At 39.2% G+C, this 23,723-nt stretch overlaps 1 protein-coding gene across 1 annotated transcript; it reads left to right on the top strand.

Moving 5' to 3' along the window:
- Positions 1–654: 654 nt before the first annotated feature.
- RAB4A (RAB4A, member RAS oncogene family) lies at positions 655–17,065 on the top strand. The gene is made up of 7 exons (XM_054395025.1): positions 655–685; positions 10,012–10,092; positions 11,179–11,293; positions 12,795–12,857; positions 14,023–14,177; positions 14,794–14,889; positions 16,950–17,065. Exons 1-7 carry the CDS (start codon positions 655–657, stop codon positions 17,063–17,065), a joined length of 657 nt encoding a protein of 218 aa, XP_054251000.1.
- The last annotated feature ends 6,658 nt before the right edge of the window (positions 17,066–23,723 follow it).

Below are 23,723 nucleotides of genomic sequence, written 5' to 3'. Positions count from 1 at the left end.
CTGTAGAGGTCCCTTCCAAACCAGACCGCTCTATGATTTTAGGACTGAAGTTGGACAGTTTTCAGGAGGAACTGTCTCAGTGAAGTTCTGCACCAGGAGGGAAGGAAAACAAACTACGTTTGTGTGCTCAGTAGCAGGAATCTCTTCGGATTCCAGACCCCATTTCTCCCGAAGGCAGCCAGACAGCACGCAGCATCCTCCCCAGCTGGTACATTTTGCAGGAAGAACAGGGGAATCTCCACCATCACGCAGACACCTTCATCCTGCGACAACGAGGAAGGAGGTGGGTTGGGATGAGGGAGGCTTGAGGTGCACGGAGTCACGACCGCCATGCCCACCGCCTCCGGCCAGACGCGCACGTGAGGCTTGTTTCGGGGAGGGCAGACGGAGGCACTGCCGAGGGGCGGGCAGGAAGGCTGGGCGCGCGCCTGCTGCGCCGGCGCCAGGAAGCAGAGCTCGCGCCCCTTGGCCCTCCCCGCCGCAGCCGGCAGGAGGCGTGGTGGTGTGCGCGCGCGTGCGCTGGAGGGGCTGAGCGGGGCCGGGGCTGCCTTGGCTCTTCCGATTCCCTCCTGGTCCGCTCGCTCGGCTCTGCCGGGCCGCAGCGCACCGTCGCCGGGCAGGGCAGGGGGAGGAGTGCGGCTCACCGCTCCTGGAATGTCGCAGTCTGCCATGTCCGAGACCTACGGTAGGAACAGGGTGGGATAAGGGGACCCTACTCCTCTTCTCGAGGAGTGGGCCTGGGCCCGGGCAGTCACCTCCTAAGGAGCGAGGTGACGGCCGGTATAGAGAGGCGGCGGCGGAGCGGGGTCTGAACTGGTGTGGCGTGAGCAGTGCAGCTGCCGGCCGCTGTTCCTGCTTTTTACCTGCTCTTGTGAGCTGTGTGCACCATAGTGCCATCCTCGCCCTTTGGTGCCGGGGCTGACACGGCAGTGAGTGCTCAAAATGATCTTTCATAATGTGGAGATGTTGAAGTGTGAGTGGAATCTAAGCAAGGGAGCATAGACACTTGCATTCGGAAGAAAAGTTGCAGTGTGTGTTCGCCGGTTTCTTTAATTGGGTTGAGACTGTGTTCTGTAGAGGCTCAAGTTAGGATTTGATCCTGGTGTGATAGATGTGCAAGCATTGGAAAGATCTGATTGTGAGAGTGAGTTATGGGACAGAGATCAGTGAATAACGTTCATCCGTTCCGATGTTGGCAAGGATGTCTAACTGCTACTGGTAGAAAAACATGCAAAGGAGTGCGCTGGAGTGAGGCGCTGACAGGGTGTGTCAGTGCTTTTACAGGGAAGCATCATGCAGAAGCGAGGAGTCAAAAATGTAGGCAGCACTGGTATTGCTGGCTGGGTTGAGATGGGAAGCGACTGAATTGTGTTCATTTCTCTTCTTTATAACTCATCTTGAAACATCTCGGCTCATTTTTTTCCCCACCCTTTTCCATCACATACAGATCTGTAATATTTAGCAGTAGAAAAACAGCGTCATGCATATAAATATGTTGAAAGTCTGTGTGATGGGATTGTTGGAGAGTAAGATCAGAATTTAATACTGTGATTTTCACTTGTCATTTTCTAGATTTGTTGCAACATCTTACCTTCAGTAGTTGTTCAGAGTTTAGAGATGGACTTGTGTTTTCCTGCTTTTAGAGCAGAGTCCCTAAAATAAGGAATACTTTGGTTAATTAAAGCAAAACTAGATACAATAACTCTACTACCTGTGGGGGAGGCTGGCACGGCCATCAGGTGTGCTTACTAGTAGGCTAACTGACTTGATTATTTTTGCTGTGTAAGTCAGTTTATTTTCAATACCCTAGCCACACCTCTTTAAGATGTTTTGTCTCAGTGATCAGTGCTTTGGTGTAAAAGAGTTATTAAACATTGGAACAGGCATCCCAGAGAGTTGGTTGAATCCCCATCACTGGAGGTGTTTAAAAGACTCACAGATGGTGCTAAGGGACATGGTTTACCACCATGCTTGGTAGTTAAATAATGGTTGTACTCGATGATCTTAAAGGTCTTTTCCAACTGAAATGATTCCGTGATTAAGACCCTGCTTCTTATTTTCTTGAAACATGTAAAATTTATATGTAGAACACACATGTGCTTTGTAGATCTAGATTTGAGTTTGAACTAATTCTTCACGCTCTGAACTATTGTGATCAAGACCTGGGATCGCTTTGGCTGTGCTTGTAATAGTCCCTAAGGAAATTGATTGGTATGCAGTGAAAGATGATGGAGATAATTTCAGTGGTGCTCTTCTTCCCATGTTCTAATATAAGAAAACTAAATAGATTATTATATCCTAAACAAATACATTTCAACATTTTTCATATTGTCACAGTGACGCAAAGTAGCAGGTTTAAGCCCAATGTAGCTGTTGATAATTTCAGAAAGTTTTACTGTTCTAGAAAGCAAGCTCTTAAAATTGAAAGTTTGTAGTTGTGGGTTGTTCCTTATGTGTGCAAACTCTTGTTTGGTATATTTCTCTTTTGAGTTTCAATGTTTGTCCTATTCATACACAAGCTACAAAAATTCTGAGCTGGAGTACTTGAGAGTGTCAAGGTTTCGAGTAGATAGAAGAATAAAAAGTTACAACATGAAATTTAACAGTGGCTATTCCATCTCTGGCCATAAGAGTAATCAGTATGTAATTTTGCAGTGTCCTGTCTATATATGTAGCAGCCCAATTCACAGTTCAAAGTAGAGAGTATGATGTGGTGACATTGTGACTCTTCTCTGCTGGATGAACATTCTGGGATTTAATGTGCTCACTATCCCAGCACAGAGAGGTTTGTTTCTGACCAGCTGTTACAGTGATCATCGAGGATGATAGAAGTATTAGGACAGTGACCCCCCCCTCAGTGACTAAGTAGTGGTTATTGTCACCTCAGTGCTAGAATCCCTGCTCTTGAAGATACTTATTCATGAACTGAATTTTAACTAATATCACATGGATTATGACCCATTCTAATTATGTAACCTCAAGTTTTTCATTCCATGTGGATAGACTCAGGAAAGTGGTTGGTGGTTTGTTGGTTGAGTTTCTTTCAATGTCATTTTGCTGTCTTTTATGCGACTTTAATTTTACTGTGAGGTTTCAACTTCTCTTCCCTTTGAAAGGGGGGTATGTTTTTCAGTATTTTTCTCCATCCATAAGAAATAAAGTCTTTCCTCTGCTCTGTCCTTTCTGCCTATCATACTTTATTATACATTTCGGGTAATTTACATATGTCTTCCTGATTTTTCTTTTTCCTTCTGGAGTTTTTTTCTCTGTGTCAGATTCTGTCTACTTTGAAGCTTTTCTGTTCACAGTTTTCCCAATTGTTTTTGTCCCTTATTGTGATTCTTGTCTTTTCCCTCTTTTCAAACTGAGATCTGTAGCCTCTCACGGTCTTGGCATTAAATGGTTTGTTCAGAAACCATGTTTTCTCTCCTCTAGCTCTATCTGGTCAGTTGTATATCTGTTCTTCATTCTAATCTCTTTATCCTTTTCCCATGTGATCAATTTATTTCCCTTACAAAGTACCCCCCCCCCCCCCAAAAAAAAACCCTAAAACAATTGTAAATACAAGAAAACCGTGTTAATTTTGAGACTATGTTTAGAAAGAACATTTTACTGCTGTTTTGGGGAGAGGAGTGTCATTCTTTAAACAGTTTATCTTGTAACATTGGAAACAAATCTCTTATTCATAGGAAAATTCTTTCAACATGAGTTTTCTCAGATGCAGTGGCCTCACTGTAGAGACTTACCATTTAACAACACATAGAATCATAGAATTGTTAGGGTTGGAAGGGACCTCAAGGATCACCTAGTTCCACCCCCCCTGCCATGGGCAGGGACACCTCACACTAGATCAGGTTGCCCAGAGGCACATCCAGCCTGGCCTTAAAAACCTCCAGGGATGGGGCTTCTACCATCTCCCTGGGCAACCTGTTCCAATGTCTCACTACCCTCATGGTGAAGAATTTCTTGCTGACTGATCCAATCTGAATCTACCCATTTCTATTTTTGTTCCATTCCTCCTAGTTCTGTCATTACCTGACACCCTACAAAGTCCCTCCCCTGCTTTCTTGTAGGCTCCCTTAAGATACTGGAAGGCCACAATAAGGTCTCCTCAAAGCCTTCTCTTCTCCAGACTGAACAGCCCCAACTCTCTCAGTCTGTCTTCATAGGAGAGGTGCTCCAGCCCTCTGATGATCCTCATGGTCCTTCTCTGGACATGGTTGCTTTCAACTGTGCAAAATGTGTATGGGCTTGTGTTATGGTAATTATAGACTGACATAGAAGTACCTTACCCTTAACAAGCAAATGCAAAGCAACCTTTAGATTTTAAATGATAGAAAGCTAGAAGAATGTGATATGTAACATTACAGTCAAAACTCTTTGGTCTCTACTTACCTGTGTTTTCTCTACCAGTATCTACTACTCTGTCTGGCCACATAAGTTTATAATCTCTGTCATTGTCAGGGAATGTATAGTTTTCTGTCCATTTAAAAAATAATAATCCTTTTTGGTGTGGACAACTTCATTCATCCTTTTCTCCCTATGCCATTCCCTTCCACTTCTCTGATGATCCCTGCATTTATCACCCAAGGCCTGCAGTTTATTTCAAATATGGTTCTGTTGCTTAGAGGGCATAGCTCTCTTGCTTGTAAGGAATCAGGTCTTTCCTCTTTGGGCATTCATTATGCAGATGAGAACAGGGCCAAGTTTCTTTCTTTTACCTTTTTATCTTGTCAGCTCTTATTGCTAGAGAAAGGACTACGCAGGGAAAATGGCTCCTCTTTTTTTTTTTTTCTTTTGTTTTTTCACCTTTAGAGACAACAAATGCTGGTAGGAATGCTTCAGAGTGCTCTTTCCTTACGCAGATTTCTGCAAAATAAACGTCTAACCACTATAAGACCTTTAGACGTTAGGGGGTCGTTGTGCCAGTGGATGCAAAGGGTCAGCATTAGTGAATATAAGTTCTACTCTTTATCAAGAATTTGGAAGACAAAGCTGAAAGTGAGAATATAGTTTGGTGTTCCTTCCCCACTCCTGTATTAGCAAGCATTTAAGAAACAACTTAATTCTCATGATCTTTTAAAGACTAAGGTGCAGTGTCTCAGAAGCTGCTCAGTTATTCCTTCTCCTGAAGCAAACTTCAGTCAAAGGAGGAGGTTGGATGTGGGGGTGGTTTCCTCATCAACCATCTGTTCTTGCTGGTACTTGACTCAAAGCCCACAACTGTCTCCTTTTTTCCCCCTCAGCTTATTTCCTTAAACAGCCGTGCTTTGCTATCTCATCTCTCTATTCTTTCTTTAGCCCATGTCTTGTAACGCTTTTTCCTTTTGTCACAGCGTTCAGTTTTCGTCCTAAATCCTTTCTGCATGATGATGATGATCTTATTTATAGGCAAAGTATTTTAACTTTTCTGGACCTTTTCATTAGTTAGCATGGTTTGTAACATCTGAATGATGTTGCTTTTCAGCTTTCCTATGAAGAAGAAACAACAGAATTCAAAAGAAAACTTCTCTAGGGTGACAGCTGCGGCAGCTAACTAAAATGTTGGAGCTCAGAGCTGCTTTGTCAATCAAAACAAAACAAAAGCTATGAAATGAGCTCCTCTGGGAAGAGTGGGAAGAGGACACCAAAAAGAAAAGCTAGAGCAACTGAGCAGTAGTGCAAACACTGTGTTGCATTTGGTGACATTGCAAAGAATGAATATATAGAAGTTTTTCCCAAGTGTGAGTGCACAGTTGATGTTACATTTGGGCTCTGAGAAACTATCTGTCCAATCTAATTTAGTTTCAGTGTTTCTGCACTGGGATAGATTTTTAGATGTATCTGCATTGTTCAAAGAATATATTTCATGTCTTAAATGAATTTTTTAAAAAAATTACAAAAACTTAATGTGGTTCCCATTATCACACAGAATGACATTATAAGAAAGAAGTTCGAGAATAATAAAATGAAAAATATTTTTCCTGTTCTCAACTCATTAGTATAGTAGGCCATGAACTTAAAAAAAACTTGTTAAATATAGATATTTGTGACTTCTAGTATGGGCAGATTGCTTTTATTGTCCTTCCTTGCAGTTGATTAAATGTGCAAAGTATTCCATATTTCCTGAAATGCATTATCTAGTGCTTCTGGATAAACTGCTAGAAGTCTAAAAGCCTTTTGCTATTTTGAACAATTTATATAAAACTGGATTTTAAACTTCTACAAGCACATTTATGTGTTATATGTTATGTATGTATGTATGTAAATTCAAAATGTCATTTACAAGACTACATGCGTTTGGGAACACTGCTGCCTTCGGTGCTGAGAGTTTGGTGGGGTTCTGCAGGGGGGTTTGTTGTTTATTATTATTATTATAAGATTTTGATATTTCCATAACAATGGTAATATAAAACACATTTCTCTTATTTTCATATTGTGAACAAGTGAAATGTAGCTGTAGTTTCAGCTGTTTGCTGCTTTTTGTCTATCACCTAAGCAGGTACTGAGGCTGCATTTAAGAGATTTATTTGTGGGAAAGATTCCCTTTTCAAGTTGTCAGGCGCAGTAGAATTTTGATAGGAATAGTGGTGGTGTTGCTAGAATATGTTACCAATTTGAAGATGTGAATATAAAATCCCCAAATATTACCTTGGCTCTCGGAGCAAAGTATACAGCCCTTCAACTTAAAGCATCTCAGGAAAAATACTCTGCTGTTCTGAAGCTGTTCCAGGTCAGTCCCTGACAGTGACTCTGTTGTCTCAGCTCCTTGCTGGCCTTCAGTCTGTCCGTGGAGAACGGAGCAGTGTGTTAGATTTGCTGTTCAGCATGGTTTTGTGGGTCGCACAAGTATGGCTTGATGAACCACATTTCACAACCAGTGCTTACATTTGGAGAGCAAATCAGTGTAGGAATAGAGCTTTGGGTTTATCATTTTCCTGGTTTATTTTGGCAGTACCTTTAACACTGCTGTCAATAATGAGTCTTTCTTGGAAAAAAGGAAAGTAGATGTGAACTTTGTAGTTGTTTTTAACAAGAAAATCTCAACAACATTCAGTAGATCTATAGGAGAACCAGTTTTAATGGATTTCATATTTTTAAAAACAAAAAACTCCTGCAGAGAAACAGATTACTTTAACTGTGACTGTGTCACAGAACATCTCACATTTGGGGGAACTCTCTGAAAGTGATAAACCCAGTGAGATTACATACACCCACAGTAGTTTAAATATACAAAAAATTACACAAGGCAGCTACTTGCTTACATTTAAATGCTCCATAAAAAGAGAACCTTGGCTTTCTTGCAGAGGTGAATTTTTTTATTCATCTAACACTTTGGAGCTATTTATGATGTCTTCATTTCATACTAGCAATAAAAATTTGATAGAATGAAGTGTTCTCGGCTTTGGTGTGTTTTGCAGTTGAGATGACATAAAATTCCATTCTTTACAGGAGATAACACACAAAATTTTCACAACCTGAAGCAAAATGCTTTTTGTAACTTTTTTTTTTCCTTCATCCAGAAAGCATGAGCAGCTGGGTGGGGGCGTCAAGAATGAGAGAAGCTTGGAACAGAATGTCTTGAGTGTGTTAGTGGTCACATTTGTGAGCAACAGTAATCTCTTTCTGAGAAGGGTAGAATACACAATCTCTACCAAGTCTGCTACAACATTTCAAACAAGAAAAATCATACAAAGGTAAAATGTAAAAAAATCCTTCATTTTAAAATGTAAATACAATTTGGAAGACAGGTCAAGATGAAGGGTGGTGGCAAATCCTAAGACTCATAGCTGTATGTTTTTAACTTTTCAACAATTGGAATTTTTTTACCATGTGATAAACTTGCCTGTTGCTTTTACCATTGCCTGGGGGGTGTTTATGAGGTAGCATAACAGATGACAATTCCTACATAAAATGGAATGAGCATGCGGAGATTTGTGTGTGTGTGTGTTAAATTTGATTTGTAGAACTAAAAATTCAAATGAGGTTCTGATAACGTATCAGTGCTTTGACTTCCCATCCCCTGAGTCAGTGTCTCTGTAAACCATTTTGCAATTCATAGGATCATAGGATGTTAAGGGTTGGAAGGGACCTTTGAAGATCATCAAGTCCAGCCATAGAATCTAGCACAGGTCACACAGGAATGCATCCAGATGGGTCTGGAAAGTCTCCAGAGCAGGAGACTCCACAACCTCTCTGGGCAGCCTGTTCCAGTGCTCTGTGACCCTCACAGTGAAGAAGTTTCTCCTCGTGTAATGTTGTAGTTTATATCCATTGCCCCTTGTCCTATCACAGGGTGCAACGGAGAAGAGCCTGTCCCCTCCCTCTTGACACCCAGCCCTCAGGTATTTATAAACATTTAATAAATCCCCTCTCAGTCTTCTTCAGACTAAAAAGCCCCAGGTCTCTCAGCCTCTCCTCGTAGGGCACATGCTCCAGTCCCTTAATCATCCTGGTAGCTCTCCGTTGGACTCTCTCCAGTAGATCCTTGTCCCTCTTGAACTGGGGAGCCCAAAACTGGATGCAATATTCCAGGTGAGGTCTCACCAGGTCAGAGTAGAGTGGGAGGAGAACCTCCCTTGATCTGCTGGACACACGTCTCTTAATGCACCCCAGGATCCCATTGGCCATCTTGGCCACAAGGACACATTGCTGACCCATGGATAACTTCTTGTCCACCAGGACTCCCAGGTCCTTCACCACTGGGCTGCTCTCCAGCAGATCACTAACCTGTGCTGGTGCAGTTTATTGTCCCTTTCCAGATCCAGGACTCTGCATTTATCCTTGTTGAACCTCATTAGGTTCCTCTCTGCCCAGCTCTCCAGTCTGACCAAGTCTCACTGAATGGCTGCACAGCCTTCAGGTGTATCAGCCAAGCCTCCCAGTTGGGTATCATCAGCAAACTTGCTGAGCAGACTGTCTGTCTGTCTGTCCCTTCATCAGTGTCATTAATGAAGATGTTGAACAGGACCAGACCCAGCACTGATCCCTGGGGGAGTCCACTAGTCACAGCTCTCCAGCTGGACTTGGCACCATTGACCACCACTCTTGGGACTCCATTGTGTAACCAGTTCCTAATCCATCTCACTGACTGCTCTTCTATCCCACACTTCCTGAGCTTACTCACAAGGATGTTGTGGGAGACAGCCTTACTAAGGTCAAGGTAGACTACATCCACTGGTCTCCCTGCATCTACCCATTCTGTTACAACATCATAGAAGGCTGAACACTGTTAATGAAATTAATGTTTTTATTTTTGTTGATATTTCACTCTTAGTTCTTTTCATTCAGTGCTTTCTTGATGACTTCTGGAGATGTTCCGTGTTTGTAAGAGAAACTAAAAGTTGTAAAGGCGACTGTTAAAGCTGCTCTTGGTAGAAAAATAAATAATGAATCTTGCACAAACTTTAAAGGCTGCCTTGATGGCTATATCCTAAGAGAAGGAGTTGTAAAGTTCCTAATCACAGTTTATTAATAGTGTATATGTTTGAGAGTGGTAAGATAAGGAAGTGTTCTTCAGTCTTTAGCCAAGCTGAAAGCAGATCTGAGAGAGGTTGTGTTAAAGCGTTATATGTAACTGTTGAAACACTACAAATGAACCTGAATACATGTATTCCTAATGAACAGTGATGTAAAAGGCTCATAAATATGTAATGTGCCAGAAGTACTTGTATCTAAATTTACCAGGTGGAAGAAACGTGAAAGCAGGTGTCCCAGAATAAGAATTACCTCTTGCATGTAAATTTTGTTCGAAAATATTGTAGCTGTTCCATCTCTACAAGTATTAAAACAAAGTATTAAGCAGTTAATATAGAGAAGCTCAAGTTAATGTGAATAAAATAACAAAAAAAAAATTACAAATATAGAAACACATTGATTTTAGGAAACAACATTATATAGGGCATTTGTACTGACTGTGCTGGCTGGTATTACTACATTTGTGCTGGCTTGTGTACTTGGTCTTGTGAAAAAAATGTGAGTGTATGCTAAAATTTAGCAGGTTTGGGGTTTTTTTTGTCTTTCAATTTTCAGATTTCCTGTTTAAGTTCTTGGTCATAGGAAATGCTGGAACTGGAAAATCCTGTTTACTACACCAATTTATTGAAAAGAAATGTAAGTATATGTAAGTATAGTAAGACTTTTCCATTGCTTTGTACCACAGATGAAGCCTGTGCCAAAACGAGTATCTATTCTCTGTGTGGAAGTTCTCACAATTGTCTTGTTTGTACAGATGAAAGTTTATACTGAAAGTTGCATTCAGAACCATGCTGTAAATATTTTTTGCCTACTGTTTGCCTCTTATCAAAAGCCTGATATTGAGCAGTATTCTCTATTTCTCTCAAATAAATATAACCAGCAGTTGATGAAAATACAGACTTACTTTTGTGATTATTGTATTATGCAGCTGTAAGCTTCCCCAGGTATATAGTAATGACTTAGATAGAAAAAATACTGAGTAGATGAAACAAAAGTTGAATTGAATAGAGCTAGAAAGCCTGTTAATCTCTTTCTTAAATAACAAAAACCATGAAGAGTCTAAGGACTGTGTTTTATGATAAATGCTGGTAGAGACTCAATTGTGAATGTTATTTAGAGATAAATAGTTGATATAAATTTTCAGTTAGGTAGTGCATTTAGCATGATGATTGAACAAAAATAATATGCCTTTAGAAATCCTTGTAAATCTAAGGTGACTTATCTTTCTCAACTGAATGGTAATTCATCCTATCTCTTGAGGAATAGCTCTAGGATAATAATGTGTAATCACTAACGAATGTGGCATGATTCTGATTGAACCGTGTCCTTACTTCTAGTAAGGGCAGTTGCATATTGCAGAGAATTTGTGATACCATGGGTGTACAAAGGAAAGTATCTTAGTTTTGTGCTTTAAGAAGTAGCTGGGGGGGGGGGGAAGTGTACAGTTATCTTGCCACTTACCAATGTGAACTGGAAATTCTGTAAGGCAGGACTTCTTAGTAATTTTGCATTGAATAAGCTGTTCAGAAATTACAAGAACATTTATTTCTGCATGGTGGCAGTAGAGTTACAAGTGGCACTGGGTTTGATAGTTCAGGAAATAATTTTGTAATTTGAAGACAGAGGTGTTTCAATTATTCCTAAATAGGATTATGTAAAAAAAAAAAACTATTCACACTAAATATTCTCCAAATAAGTTGGGCCCTATTTCTTTTTTTGTAGTCAAAGATGACTCAAATCATACTATAGGAGTGGAATTTGGTTCAAAGATCATAAACGTTGGTGGTAAATATGTAAAATTGCAGATATGGGATACAGCAGGACAAGAGAGATTCAGGTACCCTTTTCAATTATTTTATTAAGTGTTTGTTATTAAATTGTTGCTGTGGGTATTGGGTATTGTTTATCCCTGTTTATAAGTTAGGCGTAGCTTCTTGGTCAATTGTATGCTTTCATATTATTAACTATGCCAGATTGCCAGATCTTCCAACTGGGACATGGCAACATACATCTACTGACTGAAGCAAAGCAAAGCTGCCTTGCAGGGTCTGAGCTTCTGCTCTTTTTTGGGGGTATTTTCTGTGATAGTTAAAGTATGAGTAGAACATGTAGCTAAAGGTTTGTTCACCAGCCAAACTCAGAACAGGTTTTTTTAGTTGTGTGCTTAACTCTGTTTTGAAGACCTTCTATTGGCTGGAAAAAGTAAATGTCAGGAAGTTGTAAGCTGTGCACAATTTGCCCGAAAACAATTTCATAGTATAATGTTCTTTTAGCAGGGAAGAAGAAATAAATTAGTTACCAAGTTCGCTGGATAAATGCACTTCTAGCGGACTGAGGAGGTCTCTTTAAGTTTCTTAAAGAAGCAGCAATGTATTTGTTAGCTTACAACCACCAATATACTGTGGTTAAAATAATGTTGTATTTTAACTGTCACACATCTGAGGCATCTATCAAACCAAATAAAGATCTAGTGTGTCTGATACATTCACCATCAAACAGGACTTCTGGGTTTTGTATTTTTTTTGGGGGGGGCTGGGGTGTGTGTGGGAAGTTTCTCTGGTTGGGGGAGGGCAGTGGCTAACTATACAGTTGTAGAAGTCAGAGTAATGAGCAGCAAGTCAGGTCCTGTATTAGAGAAGTTCTTTGGATATGTCTGTGACTAGATAAAGCTGAGCAGGTGCTTTGTAGCCTCCATTAATGAGATCTCTTCAGTGTGTTGGCCAGATACCCTGGGATTCTGAGGAGCTTGGAGGTTCTGTACTTTCAGTGGCTTGTGCACATTCTGCTCTCTCAAGTTCAAAGTGCCCACAGATTGCAAGCCATTTTTTCCTGTTTTTTATAATCAATCTAATTCTTTTCTTTTTAAGGCTGATCACACCTCTGCATAATTAGCAGGGATGTTTTGCTTTTACTTTCCTTGCCTTCTTCTCTTCAGCTTGAGGAGTCTTACATTGTTCAATTACAATTACTTTTCTCATTTTCTTCTCATGCTGAGAGTTCAAACATAAGTTAATCATGATTATGGTGATTAATGATGATGATTATGGCAATGCCATCAGCTCCCAGTTCTGTACCAGGCAATATAGTATGGTGACACGTGTAGCTTCAGCAGCAAACAGGTTAAAATGGACTTTGAGAATCCCTGTGTGGTTATATTTAGTGACAGGGCTATGTGTGAGTAGTCTACTGCCACAGAGCTGAGAATGCTGTCAAAAAGACACATTTTATTTTAAATATGTAAATGAGAATTTTGTTTCATGGTATAGATTGCATTATATTGACCCAGATTTAAAACAATGAAGGTATTACAGAAATGTAAATCTATACTTTTATTTCAGGTCTGTAACAAGGAGTTACTATAGAGGAGCTGCAGGTGCTTTGCTTGTCTATGACATAACCAGGTAAAATCTCTTATACATTACTGGATACAATTAACACATAGTGATTCCTCCCACCTAATCAGAGAATGGGCAGGAAGAAAAGAAAATAATTATGAAAAGTACTTCTGTTTTAGTGTGTGTTTAAGTTTTGGAACTTGTATACATGAAATATTGTGAATGTCTTAAATGTAACCATCCTCAAGGGGTTAGACAAATACAGGGGAACTGGCCTCCCAGTAGCTGTTTTAATCATGGTGGACTACATGCAACCACTGGCTCAAGAAGCCTTGCAACAGAAACTAAGAGCAGACTTCAGCCACTTTTAAGCAAGGTGGTACAACCCTATTTGTGGAAACCACTTCTTAGTATGCTGGTATAACAGGTCATCTTCTGGCTAGCTTTACCTATACATTCCTTAACTGTAGCCCAAAATTGTGTTCATATGTGCATTTTATAAAATTTTAATATTCTAAGCAGCCAATGGAATGCCATCAGGTATTTCCACATTTGTTTCCTGGCCACCATTGACCGATACTTGTCAGATAATTTTGGTGTTGGTTAACGATGACTCTCTAGAGCTGTTGTTTTTTGTCCTGTGAGTGACCTCTTCTCCTCTGAGCAGTCTTTGAAATATTTGCATTGCTCTTAAGGTCAGTTGGACTCATTTTTCAGTCTTACTGCTTGAAAGTGTTATCTGTGACCACCACTACAATGGCTAATGGTGTGTGCAGGGTAATAGTCTGCAGTATTATTGGTCTTGACATATTCAGGAGCAATTCTACATAAATGTGGTAAATTCTTTCAATCTCACCTGAAACTTTATCAATTGAATTCAGCTCACTGTCACCCCACAAATTAATGCACAAAAGGCTGAACCTACATCACTGCTTAAAATTTTAGCTTTTCACATGAACAAGGTATTTTATAATTATGTATACTTATTTATATATTGTTGTTAAGTTTAAATTTGCTTTTTAAAAACTTCAAACTTTTAGATAGTTGCATGAAGGAACTTGGTACTCTTCCTAGTTCATAGCTGGCATATTGAGATGTGTAGAGATGACTTGCCTGACTAGCAGCAATTTGTTGTTTGCCACAAATACAGATTTGCCTTCTGAGTTTTAGTAGAGTGATCTGTTCACAAGCAAGGAGTGTATTCCAATAAAGGATGTCATTTTCTACGTAGCCGGGAAACCTACAATGCGCTTACTAATTGGTTGACGGATGCCAGAATGTTAGCAAGTCAAAATATTGTGATTATTCTTTGTGGAAACAAAAAGGATCTTGATGCAGATCGTGAAGTTACTTTTTTAGAAGCATCTCGGTTTGCACAAGAAAATGGTAAGTGGTACAAAGTCTTCATGTGGCATTCAGAGATGCTTAATATTTAATTTTTTTTTTTTTTTTTTGTGTAGCCAGGGACTATTTTTCTCACTGTATGTTGTCAAAAATCTACAGAAAAGAGTTCTGGCAGCACATGAGGCATAAACAGAGAATGATGCCTCTGTGCTGATAGAAGCACATGCTGTTTACATCTCAATACCAGTGATACTTCCACTTACAGCTGCTACTTAGAGTGTCTTCTACATGGAGATATACTCCCTAGGAAATGTAAAACAACGTCAGGTATTGCTTTGCCTCCAGTGGGCTGAGGAGAAAATTAAGAGCGTGATTTCCTAGTTTTCAGTATCTTTTGGATTCTGTAGATCATAGATAATGTTGGATGGGATGTGCTGCAGTTAGAAGCAGTGAGTTTTAGTCATGGGAAACTGAGTTCAGTGCATGGCATGGATGCAGAAGACTATTAGCTGGGCTGTAGTATTCAGAATTACCAGTCTGAAGACATGTTTTTGACAACAGCTCTTAAGATAATTTGTATTCCTAGCTTTCATGCTTTAAATTACTGTATTGGATATTCCAGACTGTTTTGAGATTGTTTTTCTTGTGTCAAATTCAGAGCTGATGTTCTTGGAAACAAGTGCACTAACAGGGGAAAACGTTGAAGAGGCCTTTGTACAGTGTGCAAGAAAAATACTCAATAAAATTGAATCAGGTAAATTGATACTTATATTCTTTCTTCTTTTTTCTCCTGAAAACTAAAAGTTCACATGGTAATATCAACCATTCAAAGTTCTCTAATAGAATTAATCCACAGAATCAAAATTTCTTTGTGGTAAAATAACCCATTTGGTTTTTAGGTGCATCCCACATGCTTTAGGAGGAATGGATGTCTAAGTCAGATCTGTGTATCTAAAGGGTGGTGGTGTGAATTATGGGTGGTTTTGCACAGTGTTAACAGTCAGCTCTGAGTGCAGGCTGCGTGTTCTGTGGGTTGCTGTCTCCCTACAAACATCAAGCCCTGACATTGGACTCCTTTAGCAATGCAGAATAAAAACTTAGTATCAGGGAAGACAAAAGTTTTAATTCTGCTTCTCATATGTAGTAGGAAATAAACTCTAAAGAATTTGAATAGAAACACCGAAAGTTTCCTAGCAACTGTTTTCTCTGAAGTGACCTTCTTGCCTCTTGGTTGAAACCATTTTTACTTTTGCAGAAATATACCAGAAGTTTCTCAGTACAAGTGGGTAGGTTTCTATTGGAGACAGGCTCATAAGTGTTAGGTGACATTATAGCTAATTTGCACACCAGTTTTCCTATCTCATCTTCTAGTTGTTAGATATCTTCAGAGTTTAAAATATTGGCCATATTGAAAAGTCTGTCTTAGACTGTGATTGCATATTTTGAATGTCAAACATAATTTTTTATATTAAAAAAATACAGTGTTTTCATATGAATTTGCTGATTACTGCATCAAACCAATGCTAAACAGCAGCTTTCATTTTAAACAGGCAAACAAACAAAAAAAGTCCCAAACAAACAGAATACCCAACGACAACGAAAATGAAACAAACCAAAACCAATCCCACCACAAGCCAAAATACAAAATATAGCTAGTTTCTTATGATACTGTAGTTCCATGACTGATTTAAAGAGGCCTTATCATGCAGAAGTAAATCCTATTTTCTGTGAGGTACTTTGTTTACTTTGTGCCAGCACACAGGCACTGAGTCCTGGAAAAATTGAGACTGGAAAGAACCTATGGAAGGCTGTAGATCATCCTCCTGTTTAAAGCACATTCAGGTTCAGATTGAGAGCACTTGCCCAGGGCTTGTCAAGGCATATTTTGAGGTGCTCCAGGAACAAAGATTCCACAGTCCCCCCCTGTAGCTGTTTCTTGCTCTGAAAATTGGTAGGTAGCAATGTGTCCCACTGCTAATCAATTGATGCTACCTACTGAGTCCCCAGCCTGTAACAGTGCTTGGAGTTGTTCCACCACAGATGCTGAGCTCTGTAAGTTAGTTTCATGAGGTTTCTGATAGGCTGTTCCTCTAGCTTGGCCGAGGTCTTTTTTTTTGAATGGCAGCCCTGCCTTCAAGCTATGAACTGATCCCCTTAGTGTGGGGGAACCATGTTGATAGCTAACTTACAACGGGCTGATCTGCTAACTTACAAAGTGTTCATATGTGTGTGATGAACCTGAAATAAGTGATCTGAATTATTCAGAGGGATTCTGTGTTGTTGGGTTTTTTTCCCTTTTTTTTTTTTTTTCAGACCAAATGTTTCTAATCTTGGCCATTCCTCCATAACAGCTACACGAACACTTCTCCAGAACACACTCCAGGATATGGAGTAGGCAGAAGTGGATACCAGAAGTATGCATGGTTGAGATCATTCCCTCTGTGGATAGGGCTTTATGCAATTCTGCTGTTAGATTGATCCATTTTTATTTGGCTTGATATCTGCAGTACTACTTTCTTTGCATATTAGTCTCTGAAAGCAGGTTTTCTTTAACAGTGTTCACAGAAAACGTTTTGAACGTTGCCCTTGTTAAACATGGTACCAACACGTTTCTGTGAACCTAACTCACAGACAAACCCCTTGTGTTGATGATAAAGGTTTGGAATTGCCTAAAAGTAAACAGAATTGCAGTAGATCTCTCCGTAACTGAAGCAGAATGTCATTATGCCTTTTTTTAACTGATGTTGTCAGTTAAATTGGAATGTGTCATTTGCACGTGATCCGTCTTCTTGTGACCGTTTTGTTTCTCATCAGGAGAACTGGATCCAGAAAGGATGGGTTCGGGTATTCAGTATGGAGATGCTGCCTTGAGACAGTTGAGATCACCACGCAGAGCACAAACACAAAGTGCTCAAGAATGTGGATGTTAAAGAAGCAAAACACAAAATCCCAAATACTTACTTTAGATACAGAAGGTAAGGATACAGAAATCTTGGGGTTTTGGGTAAATTACCATATTTCATCAATGTGCTTGTAAAGTAATATTAGAATCTAATGAAATAATGTAAGCAGAATGGGTTATTTTTTGTACTTCGATTTTTCTTCTACCATCTGCTCACTAAAGCAGGCCTAATGCTCCTAGTGAAGTATTTTTAGGTCTTCGCTTACTGAGTAATGCTGTGGAAAGCATTTTCAAATTCTATATTCCTGAAATGCATTATAGCCCTTACCGTTACCTAACACACTGTAGAGAAGGTAAATAATTTCTGTTCTGTCCTGGACAAATACTACTAGAAAGGAGAATTCACAAAACGTATGATGCATTATCTTGTCCAAAGCTCAGAATTTTAAATAACAGATAGGAGTCCTTGAACTGCTTGCCTCCCTTCTCTTCCTTCTATAAATATCATCTTTCAGCAGAGAGACTTCTGGAAAAGGGCATTAATTGAGTTCAGCTTAGGTACAGCTTCTACAGGAGGGGAATATTTGTTGATCTTATTTTGGGAGTTTTCAGACTGATCAGATGGAGATGGAGTTCTCATGTATTTTACAGCTGTCCTTGCCAGTGGCATTTGAAGAAACAGAAAAGTGTGAAGGCTATGCGTTTTTTAAAAACATCTTTCCACTATCTACAACCCAAGCAGACCCCTGCTGAAAGAAAGGTGTACTGCATGGTGTGGGGCAGGAGTGTTCACATGATGAGAAGTCTGCAAAGTGAACTTGATAATTTAGTGGACAATATTAAGACTCATACCTGTATGTAAAGGTTTACCTGTTTTTGTTCTTTCACCTCTAGTTTAAAGCGTTGCTATATACTGTAAATAGTGGAACATTAAATTTATAAAGCATGGTATACGTATGTATGCTGATAGAATGTTGCACTACACACAGTTTAATATTTTATTTTTTTATCATATAAACAAATTTAACTGAGGTAGGCTTTGTCATGTTTGTTTGTTGCACAATAGTTTTTATATATATGTATCTATGCATTTCCTGAATTCTAGAACCACTGGCACTGGCAGTGAGGGGTTGTTTTATTTTTTTCCTAGTTTGCCACATTCTAACAAGCTGTTGACATGACCGATTGTCAGCATAGGGTTAGGACCCACACTTCACGTTTTCTTAATGTGTCAAGCCGGAAAAGTAATTTTTATCAGCATTCAGATATCCTGTTTTATCACAGTTCTTAATTTCTGAAGCTGATTTATCAAATTTCCAAAGTTAAAATCTGGAAGTCTCTCAAATGCTTGATGACTAACTTGGATTTTTTTCTTGGTCCTGATGTTTTGTATTACACGGGCATAGTGAAGGTGGAACGTATATGTGAACAGAACTGTGCCTCTTCTGGGCAGTGGCTTGGGCTTATGGAGAACTAGCACAGCAGTTCTCTTAACCTCTTCTCACAAACAGAGCAATCAGCTGTGGAAATATGGTCTGTATTGAAGCATACCTGGTAAGGTACAAACTGAACCCAAATGGGTGGCTCTAAAGTATCCTGAATGTATGAAATTGAAAATACTACTGTCTTTCTTTAAAAAAATATACAGTACAATTAATAATTTGAATTTTAAAATTAGACTTTAAAACTGGGCACTTGCAGTCTGTATTGCTGGAGCTCTACCCTTTGAACTACGTGTAAGTGCTGTCCATTAATGCCTCCAGGAGACTCAGGTGATGGAAGGGAAAATGCCAAGCATACAACTTATATAGGTCTTTCTTCCTGTGAAACTCTTGAAAAGCAATTTCAGCCTTGGTACCATAAAACATAAAACTCAGAGTTTCTTTCCCGCTCTCTAAGTGTGAGAAAGAGCTCTGGAGCAAGAGATTAGGAATCCATTCCTCATCTGGAGACAGAAGAGGAAGAGGTTTGGGGGGGGTCCAAGAGAGAGGACCAAACCACAAGGTATTGCATATCATTTTTACAGTGCCGAGACAACTGACAAAGTAAGAAATCCAAATAAGGAGCTGCAAAACGAAGTGTTTCTGGAGGTAGCTGAATTCAACCAATTCAGGGAGGCAATTTCACTTGCACTGATGGAAATCACTAGTGACAAGTGACTAGTGACAAGTTTTTACTTGTAAAACTAGAAATGGGATGTCTCCTTGGAAGTTCTATATATGAACCCTCTCTATTTCAGGGTGGCTTGTCAAATGCAAGTCTAAAAGCTAAACCAGAAGACTGAACTGATAGCTGTAATTTACAGGGCAGTTAAAGCACAAGAGCAAAGCAAGAGGGCTGCACAGAGCTACACCATTTTTCGTGGAAGTACAATATTGTTTAAAATTATGCCCTTTCTTCTAACATTTTTTTGTTAAAATGAATGTTTAGCTGAAAACTATACACCTTAGGTCATCTCTGAATTAGAAGAAATTACGTTTGCTTTGTACTTGAAAAGCCTTGGTTGCATTTTTAAAAAGCCTGTGGGGTCCAAAGGCTTATCTTTCTATCCTGTGTACCTCATGAAATTTAGGATTGGATTTGTTATATAACTATTATTTCCAAGGAGTATTCTCTTCCTGGTAAAAGCATAAAGAATTTTTGAAGTAGCTCAACTGTGCATTAACATCAAAGAACTCCAAAGAAACTTACCTGTCTTAATCCTTTTCAATTTATTTTCATTTCCAGTACTCAGAAATGGAAGTAATTACCAAAAGCAAGTTCTCTGAAATAGACATTGGATGTATTTGTCTCTTTCACCAGTAAAAATAGCAGATCATTAACTGTGATGTCTTGCAATGTGGCCATGTGTCTGCCATAGTTGGGGGAAGGGGAGGGTGTTGGTTCCAAAACCGCAAACCAGTTCAGGGAAGTCTGTGCCCCTCTGCCCCCTACCACAATCTAATCAGGTTTCTCAGTACAGACATTAGTGAAAGCTGGGACATAGCACAAGTAAAGCCAGAGGTTGGTCTCGCCTGTCACTGTTGCAATGGCTGAAGTGATGTTGGCTGTTGGTCACAACTTCTTTCCATTATTACAGTAGCAGTTGAAAAGAGTGAAGGAGCGTTACTCAATTCTCTGGCTTTTAAATAGCAATTTTAAGGGATTGACAGGGATTTTCTTATACTTCTTCCTGTCCTTTTCCCTTTATATACAAGACTGGCTTCTTCCATAAACTTGCTTCTTGTGATCATTTTTGTCAAGCATCTGTAGTTCAGCAGTAAGCACAATTTTAGTCTTTCTGTAACCAGCTGTTTTAAGATGTCCCCTTTCACTTCTGGAAGGAAAGAATAGTGTCATGATAAGAGTTTTGACATGTTTTTACCATTTTTTAAATGTATACTCTTATTGTATACATATTAACCAGGTTAATGCACATGGTTTGTAGTACTGCAGCCTTTTTATGCTGTGTATCTGACTGACATTTTAAAAAAAAACCTGAAATGGCAACTAAGGGGAACATTGTTGGAAGCAATAGCTTTCACCAATGCCACTGATAGTTTATCATTTCTCTTCTGAGGTTTTTTTAATCTCTAAACAAGCTAACAGCAGCCCTGGAGTAGATTTTAAGCTTTAGCATCATAGTTCACACAGCAAACCAAACCTAGCTCAAAGTGATAAACAGGTTAAATTATACGTGTTTTCAGCGTAAAACTTACATTGCCAAAGCTAGGTGGTTTGGAATTTTATATGAAGTACCAGATGCCTATTATCCTAGGATTTACTGGATTGTGGAACATTACTTGTTCAGATCGTTAAAAGATTTAAATGTCTTAAAGCCTGTCTCTTGCCTTTTAATGATTCTGTTGGCCTACACTATTTCATTTCATGCTTGTATCTAGCAGCAAATAAAGAATCTTTCTGGATTTTCTAGGTGTCCTATAGTTTTACCCACTAAGTGAAATCCATAACATGACAAACCTTAGGTGATCTTGGGGGGGGAAAAAATCCCCACCCCCAATACTTTAAATTCACTACTTAGTAAGTATGTGGTTGGGAAAGTGACAGCAGCTACAGAAGCTGGAGTGCTTTAGTGTATTTCCTAGGAGCATGCTGTGTCAGGGGAATGCCCAACCCTGCTGCCCTGTCAGAGGGGAACAAGACATCAAGTTCCTTCCTTGTGTCCTGTGGTTGCAAAGGCACGCTTAGCTTGGGTGTTTAATCACCAGGGATGAGAGGGATCTGCCTAGGCCTCTTGGGGAACATCTCTTCACAAGTTACCTTCAGGCTTTTTTTTAAAAGCAAAAGGGGAAGAATGTTACTTGAGACTATTAGGCAACTCAGAGTACAGAGTTGATCCATTCTTTGTATTCAATTAGGTACCTTACAGCTCAAAATTCAGTTCCTATATGTCATTAAAAAAAATGAATGCTATTAAAAAATCCCATTACTCTGTACAACTAATTTGCATTATATGTAATTAAGGGTTTTTTCACTTATTAATGGCAGAACAAGCCAGTCAGATTAGGGAAGGATATTAATAATGTGGAAGAGTTACAGGAAGAATACAGGAGACAAGCTCAGCTCTCAGCTGGACTTGTAACTAACCTAACCACCAATCCATTACAGAAACTTGCCACTTTCCAGGAAAGTTGCTCTGTGGGACAAGCAGAAGCCACAGCTGAACACAGACTAAAACACCCTGTAATGGAAAATCTAAACAAACACGCACACACAACCCTGCCAAAAAATAGTACAAGTACCAAGGAACCTTGTGTCACTCATTTTATTCACATATACAAATTGACACTACACTATTAAATAGAGACAATAGAGAAACATTAAAAACATACTGTTTAAAAACTTTTAAAAAACACATATTGCTTCAAGCTTAGATGATATTTCCCTATTGTTTTTAAAGTGAATTCAGTGCTAACAATAGCTGAGGCAGCTTCCCATTCACTTGTACCCCTGAATTAGAGGCTACAGTCAAGGTGTTGAGTCAGGCTCCATATATGGCTTTGCTGCTGAGTGCACTAAGCAAGCTGAAAAATAAACTAGAACTAGGTTACCACACAAGGCCCTCCAATTGCTAGCTTTTGGTCCCTATCATAGTAAAAGCCAGAGAGGCCTTTATAGTTCAGTGGCACTGTATTATTCAATTAAAAAAATGAGAACAAAACCACTTTATGTTAAAAAGGTGATTAAAATGTGCAATTTCTGTCTGGATAAAATTACCAAAAATTCATGTCTGTCCCTCAGTTTAAATTTGGCTCTAAGCTTAGCTATCACCTTGACTGTCTCAGCTTCCAGTGAAAAAGTAATTCCGAGTTGCAAGGATGCGACAGCAGTGACTGAACAGGCATGCTACTGTTTTACACAGACATTCTTACAGTTTTCATTGCAACATTCTACATTGTAAACACGAGTTGTTACAACACTATAGTTACAGTGCAGTGTTACACATTGTAAAGTCCTTTCACACAGCTAAGTACTTTCAGGAAAAAAAAATAAATGCTTATTTAATAAAGACTTTGGACAGCTGACTATTTACTGTGTTCTTAAAAGTTTTACTTCTACAACAGGAGTGAGAAGTGTTCATCACTTTGCTGAATTCAGGAGTTCATGCAAGACAGCTCAGAACATCTGTAATTGATAGCCTAGTGAATGTCACTTGGCTTTCTGGGGTTTATTGAGTCCGATTTGATCCAAAACAGCTACCTCCTGTAAGACTGGGGGGGAATAGTGCTGCTTTCTAAGTCAATTGGCTTTCCATTTATTATCAAAACACTAAAACAGTTTTGCAGACTTCAAATATTTGGCATCTGCCAGACAGCATATACATATTGCAGTGACCAGAACTATACTAATCCACAAAATTTAAGCAAACCTACTAGCTTTATTTAGCTAAATAATGCCCAAATGCAAGAAGGCTACCTGATCTGCAGAATAATCTACCCCACTTCAGGCATTGTATTACTTAAACCAAGATAGGACTAAAATAGCACCCAGAATTAATTTTAGCTAAAGACCATTTGAAAAAGCATGACAGTGACTCACATGACCTGATTAGTGTCACTACAGTATTCTAGCAAATTGTTTTGGTGGTGAACAGCTCTCAATTTCCTTAGTGCACAGCAGCCTTGATGCTGTTGAAGATTTTCATACTCAACAGAACACCTGAACAAGCCTGTTGGAGATGTTTTGTTACCCAATATCCAAAGTACAAGATATTTAAGCCTCCTATAATTATGTGAAAGACCAGCATCTAATGAGAAATCCAACTTATCCAAAAATGGGTACTTAAGGCTCCTCCTTTCTCAGTGGCAAGAGAAGCTGTCTTTGAAAGCATGGCAAGATGAGTCCTGCCCTGCACAATCATGGAAACTGTTTAATGTGACACACAGGCAGACTTTATTGAATAAGGCTGTTAAACTACCGAGTTAGTGCTTTGATACTGTTGTTCAAAGCTAGGGTGGATTTCCAAATTGAAACAGCATAAAAGGAAGTTAAAGGAATCTCATATGGAGTAAAGGCATCTTCTGGAATAGTCTACCTCAGTTTTGAGCACTGTTCTAAAGCTGTATTAAATTCCAGCCTTAAGAGTTAACATGGTAATTTTGCTGTGTATAAGACATCCTTAATTATACATTGCATTCCCAGATTTAAAAGCTGTACATTTGCTAGTAGGTAGCCTGAAGAGTTCC

This window comes from Indicator indicator, chromosome 2 (genome assembly GCF_027791375.1).
Source record: "Indicator indicator isolate 239-I01 chromosome 2, UM_Iind_1.1, whole genome shotgun sequence".
Classification (NCBI taxonomy): Eukaryota; Metazoa; Chordata; class Aves; order Piciformes; family Indicatoridae; genus Indicator; species Indicator indicator.
The sequence above is the reverse complement of the archived record's forward strand: the minus strand, read 5'-3'. Positions and strand labels throughout refer to the sequence as shown.